General features: G+C 44.0%; 1 protein-coding gene across 1 annotated transcript in view; it reads left to right on the top strand.

The window, feature by feature from the left end:
* The first annotated feature begins 1686 nt into the window (after nt 1-1686).
* GRHL3 (grainyhead like transcription factor 3) overlaps nt 1687-6000 on the top strand; it is a 29361-nt gene continuing 25047 nt past the window's right edge. Inside the window, exon 1 of the mRNA XM_050909873.1 lies at nt 1687-1743. Within this exon, the coding sequence (XP_050765830.1) occupies nt 1727-1743 (17 nt within the window). The 5' untranslated portion in view covers nt 1687-1726. The remainder of the gene's footprint in view (nt 1744-6000) is intronic.

Genomic DNA, 6000 nt, shown 5'->3' with positions numbered 1-6000 from the left:
TTTTTGTACTCTCACCACTGCATGGTCTCTGCTGTGGCATTGATTCTGATCATCAGCCTTCATTCTGCTGACTTTTGGGTATTGCTGTCCTCTGCTGTACAAGGTCTTGGCAGCTGGTGCTCTCCAGTGATCCCCAATGGAGTTTGCATTGCTCCAGACCTTTGGTTTTCATTCCCAGAAAACAGACTTTGTCCAGTCCCTAGATCCCTGGCAGGCAGGAGTTTGCACAGCAGAATGGAGGGCGATACTTGCTGGCTGGGTCAGGCAAAGCTCAACCCGGCACGTCCTTATCAGCCAGTGCAGATACACCACGGTCATCCTTCATCCTGCGCTCTGAGCTGGCCATGCTCTGAGCCAGAAGCCATAGAGATGTGTTTGAAGGGTGTTGTACCCAAATTAATATGCTCTGTCTTCACATCTGCCTGTGTAGACATGCCTTGTGCCTGCCTGAGTGGGCTAGTAAGGCCATTTGTCACCAAGTTGGGAGAGCTGAATTTACTGTTATGTGAAGGAAGACTTAGAAGCTTTCTTGTATTCACCTGCTGGTGCAGGGCGCTGAGTGGGACAGATTCAGTGAGTGAGACGGTGATGGGGGGTGAGAACGAGTGGTGGAAGCCTTTCTTTTTCCCTTTGTTTTAAGGCTTGTACCAACTTGTCTTGTAAAATCCTCTCCTGCCTTCCAAATCCAGTCAACATGAGTCACCCGCTGAGCCCATCCTTTGCCTCCTCATTGCAACACGGATGACAGAAACCATCCAACAGGAGTGCTTGAATCCATGATGAGTTTTGTTCTATTGCATAAATCTTTTCCCCGTTTACAGGTGAGTTGCTACAGAGCTATTGCCTGGGTGGTATTCCTGCAGCCAGTTCCCAAACGGCGTGTGTCTGGGCTTCCCGCTGCCGTCCCATGCGTGCTGGAGTAACGCTCTTGTCTGCGCTACAGAAGGCAGGACAGCGTGCGTGAACAGTACGGAAAAAGGTTATCCTGCAGACCTGTTTTTCTTACATATCCAGTGTAATGTGAAGATTCCCTGAGCCAGTATATTTGCTGCGTGTCTTGGCATCTAAAGTTAGGGGTTTTAAAGTTACGTTTTTAAGAGGAAAAAACCCCACACCTACGGAGACTTTCTGGAGTGAGCAGCTAAGAGAAGGTGAGAAAAGGAAAGAAAGGGTTAGCCTGTCAGTACAATTACCATTTAGGAATGAGAGGAAACGAAGAGGCTTTTCTTCTTCCCTAATTTATTCCTTTATATATATATGTATGTATTTTTGTCTGTATATTTATATATAAAGAAACGGCAAAGGACAAATCAACCCCCAGATTCATAAAAATGACAGCTATTTGGCATCGCCGCATATGGAACACGTCCACCAAACTGAAACTAATTACCACGGAGATGAAGAACTGATTCCACTCCTTTATCCTATCTTTTTTCCCCCCGAGGGCTTCTCCCTCCCTCTCCCCCCGCCTCCCTCTCCCCCGTCCTCCCGGGGCCGGCAGGCAGAGGGTTACGGGCTGCACCTGTCTGGGTGTACCTGTCCCACGGCACCTGTGCCGGCAGCCAATCCCCGCCGCCCTGCCAACCGACCTGTCAGCAAAATACCTCTACGCAAAACCTCAACATAAATCAAACACTTCACAGGCAATGTCTGTCTTTAGCAGGTACTAGAAGAGAGAAGGCATCAGAATTTACCGTCTGCAAAGATTTGGAAACGGGGGGGAAATATGTCTAATGAACTTGAGTAAGTAGAGGGTTTTTTTTTTTTTTTCTATTTACCCACTCCTCTCTGTAAAGGCTGAGTGTTTCTTCTGGGGCTTGTGTAAGTGCTTTGGGTCTGAATGAATTAGACTCCTTGGGTTAATCCGCCTGTCCAGCTGTTTGCAAGTGGAAGTAAAAGAATGGGATGGGAGCGTTTTTCAGGCTTTCTCTTCCTTGCTAACCTGTTGCTGCTCTTAGAAGGAATCACTTCTTACTGTTATTACTTAAGAGTTGTTTAAAATCATGATCCTTTCCCCCCCCCCCAGACTAAAATTTGACACATGGGGTTTCTGTCTAGAGGCAAGTCTGTTCTGCCTCTATCCAACAAAATCTAACATAAGCTACAGTGATTCTGTGTTGGTTTTTTTTCCCCCTTAGAAAATACCTTCCAAAGTATTCGCCAATTTTGGATGAGTTTCTAGCTTTTTGGGGGTGGAGGTTGTTGTGTGGTGTTCTTTTTTGTTGGGATTTTCTGTTGGTTTGTTTTTGGTTTTTATTTTAAGTAAATGGATTCACATTATGATTATATCAAGTAATTATATTGATTATATTATTTTTTTTTAAACAAGAAAAAGCATTTAACATTTTGTTGATCCTGTATAACTCTTGCTTCTAATCTTGAGACCTCCAAAATATTTTGCACCTTGGGTACTGATGGTATGAATTTACACATCATATCATGCCTCGCACCTCTGGAATAAAAGCAAACAATTGTCTTATTGGTACGACATGGTGTAGTAAAGGGTGGAGGAATAGTGAACAATGGTAGTGAATGCTGCTGTCAATCCAGTCTTAAAAAACTATCTAGGTATATAGCCCTATATGAAATAAATGTGTATAATAAAATAGATCAAGAAACATATGTCCATATATACATCTATGTACAGATATGGTGCTTCAGAAGGTGTATTTTGAAAGAAAAACACATACCTGTATGTGTTTACAAGCCTGACAGAAGTGTTGTGACAGCTAATCTCTTAATAATTAAGAACCCTGAAAAGGTGCAGCACTAATTATTATTTTATATAAGTACTGGGATCTGTATGCTTGGATCGATTAAGAATCAGTGACTTAAATTTTCCCTTTCTGAACTCTTTGGGTAATTTATACTTGATGCTTTTTAAACTTAAGAGTCAGACCATGTGGTTTACTCTCAAAATGCTAGAGTGTGTGTGTACACAGTGCATTGCAGAATTAGATTGATGTATTACTAATTATGGACTGGGGCATTATGTTACCTGATGAATTACATGGTTGCTTGACTCTTCTCTTACTAACGGGCTGTTAACCCCTGTGCCTTTCACATGAGAAGGGGGGAATTGATGGGAGCAGCATCCCCTTTGTGATTCAGATCTCAACTCCAAAGACCGATAAAAACGCAGAGGTTGCTGTCTGCTATCAGTCTTTAGGACAGATCTCAGTATGGGGCTCTGTTCGGTGACCTCCTGATGTAAAAGGCTCTGTGCAACGTTTTCCTATAGATTGAACCTGAGGACACGTTTGCAGATCTCTGAAAATTTTACTTTCGTTCACTAGCCCACGGCTGGAGGAAAAAAAATTCTCTCGGGAGCGCAGACAGCGGAGTGTAACAACTCCAGCCTGCTGATGCCTTGTCAGAGGGGCAGGCACTGCCAGCTCGCCTGGAGAAACCGTTTAGGAGCACAATGGGCCTGGAGTACCTCACCCGAAAGCTCCCCAGGGGCTGACGGGGAGCAGTGATAGGAGATAAGGGAGCTGGGAACTTCGTGGTACCAAAGGCATAGCTGAAACGTTCAGACAGCTTTTGGGTTTACTGTGAGGGGGAAAAGGTGTCACCGGGGAGGAGGAACCTTGGGAAGAGCTGCTAAAGCCCAACATCTGAGCAATGGGGCTGCTGCAGTAGCTGTTAACCTCTGGTTAATCACCCAGGCCAAAGTCATACAGGGTGTAGCTTTGTAGACATCGGTGGAAGGAGAGGGCTCTCAGGAGCAGTACTTAGAGGATCTGATAAAGGCAGCAGTGTGTGTCTGTCTGTGTGTCTCGCACAGCCATTGTTCTTTATACAACCCCCACGACAAGCTGAGCACAGGGAGGATGGATCTGAGCTGTGAACATGTGCCCAGATGTAGCTGATTTTAAGGGAGCTGTGATATTCCCATGGACTGTTGCTGTCACCCAAAATGACAGGGAGAATAATCTCATCTCTCCCTTTGCCACTTTAATTTCACAGAAAGGACTGGGAAGAGACTAGCGTGGCATGAGAGAATGAGATGTTTTGCCTATTATAAAATATTCTAACTGATAATTTCCATAGTCTTCTAAATTGAACTTATGTCTAACTCTGCAATGCGTGGGCTTGAAAGAGTTAACCAGGAGTTACTCCCAGTTGTGGTTTTGTGGTCGAAACCATGATCGCCAGAAGCAAATTTTTGTCATGCATAAGGTGTGTTATTAAAACTTGAGTTATGCTCCTGGTGAATGAAAAGTTAAAGCCCTTTTATAAAATCCTGGCAGTAAAGCACACAAGGGATAACCATGCTGAAGCAAGGTACGCTTTCAAGGGAGACGTGGGTTTTATTTTTTTTTTTTTTTAAGTTATGTAAAGAGAAAGAGAGATTTGTAAATTAAAGAAACAACAATCAAATAACTGCTATGCAATTCACAACAAAGGAGTAAAAGCCCTCTGAATAAACTCTAGACTCAAAGCAGAGATAAATCAACATTTACATAGTATCTCTGCTTTGATGCTTTGGGTCACATTTTCAACTGATTGGTACATTGGTATAATTCCAGATAAATTTGTAGAATAAAGACAGTTACACTGATGAGGATCTACTCCTGCTTTGTTCAGTCTGATATTTAAATTGTTGATCATTGTGAAGTATTCATCCAAAAATGCACTTGCACTTCCATTGCACCTTCAAGTGCTTTAGTTCAGCTGATTGGCAGGGAGACCGCTCCTGATCAGCGCCTCGGATCCTCGAATAGTGTGTGCTCAAGGATGATAAAGGCAACAGCTGAAAAATACGTTAATCAGTGGAATTGATTATATAGCATACGATTATATTCTGGCTGGGACTCTATTGCTAATACCCAAGTTCCAAAGGCTTGGAAGATAGGAAAATGCGATGGCTTGTTTGTTGTTACTCCTTTAGGTGTTATGTTGTTCTGGCTGGTAGCTGTGATTATGGTATGGGTGAGGGTAGCTCTGATCCAAAAATGTCCCTTGTCCCCAGAGTGTTCATAACAACAAGTATTCAGAGGAAGAGAGCAGGCGTCATTTACCAACGGACTTGGTTCCGGGGTGCCACCTGCTGTGTCGAGTTTTTTGTTTCTTTTCATCATTCTGTCTTTGCTGTCTGAGCTGTGATGCTTGCTCTCCAGAAATGTGTTGTTTAATAGGGTTATGCCTAGAATGGGATGAATCGTGTTTGTTTGGCAAAAACATTGTTTGAAACACATTATGCTATTTCTTTTTATTAGACAGCAAAGCAAAAGGCTTGCCTGACCTTGGGGGACACGTGTTCACAGGATACTCTGAATTCAGAATACGTTAGAGTGTACATACAGAGTACATCAGCCAAGCACGTTATAGGAGATCTTGGCGGCTGAGATCTGGCCAGCCTGAAAAGTCCCTCCAGGATGGGAAGAAAGAGGAAAACAAAAGGGGAGAGCCAACCCTGGCTGTATCTCACCAGGTCTGCAGATAGTCCACAGTGGAGCTGAAGAAGGTATGGCTGCTGCCAGACATGGAGCAAGGATAGCCTGATCGGGCAGGGGAGCAAGCTGCATCACGTGAGGCTTGTGTCAAGTGTCCTGCCCTGACACATGCTTCCTGTATCCTCTTGGGCAATTCACTGGAGGATTCACCTCATCCACCTTCAGCCAGCTTAAACCAAGGTGCCAAGTTTGTTAGCTGACTGAATTTGCAGGCAATAGGAAGAGATCAGCACATCCCAGCCTAAAATGGGAGGACCAAACTGTCTGTTGGCTCTCAGTGCACGTAGGAAGCCTGAGACTCAACGCATAATTCTGAAGTGGCAAACCTCCCGTGAGGTTAATGTTAATCTCTGCTCTTACTACTTTCTTAAATGAGTGCTGAGGTTCACACAGAAATATGTAACATCATTTAGTGTGTTACTGCAGGTTCCTCTGATAGGTTGTGATGAGGGAAGTATAGAAACTTGAGTAAAACTGGGCTCTGTTCTCAGTCAGGGCCTCTGGGCCCTGCTACAGTACAAATAACCCATAATAATTGGTT

This window comes from Gymnogyps californianus, chromosome 22 (genome assembly GCF_018139145.2).
Source record: "Gymnogyps californianus isolate 813 chromosome 22, ASM1813914v2, whole genome shotgun sequence".
NCBI classification, from domain to species: Eukaryota; Metazoa; Chordata; class Aves; order Accipitriformes; family Cathartidae; genus Gymnogyps; species Gymnogyps californianus.
Note: the sequence above shows the minus strand (reverse complement) of the source record. Positions and strands in the feature narration are given on the sequence as shown.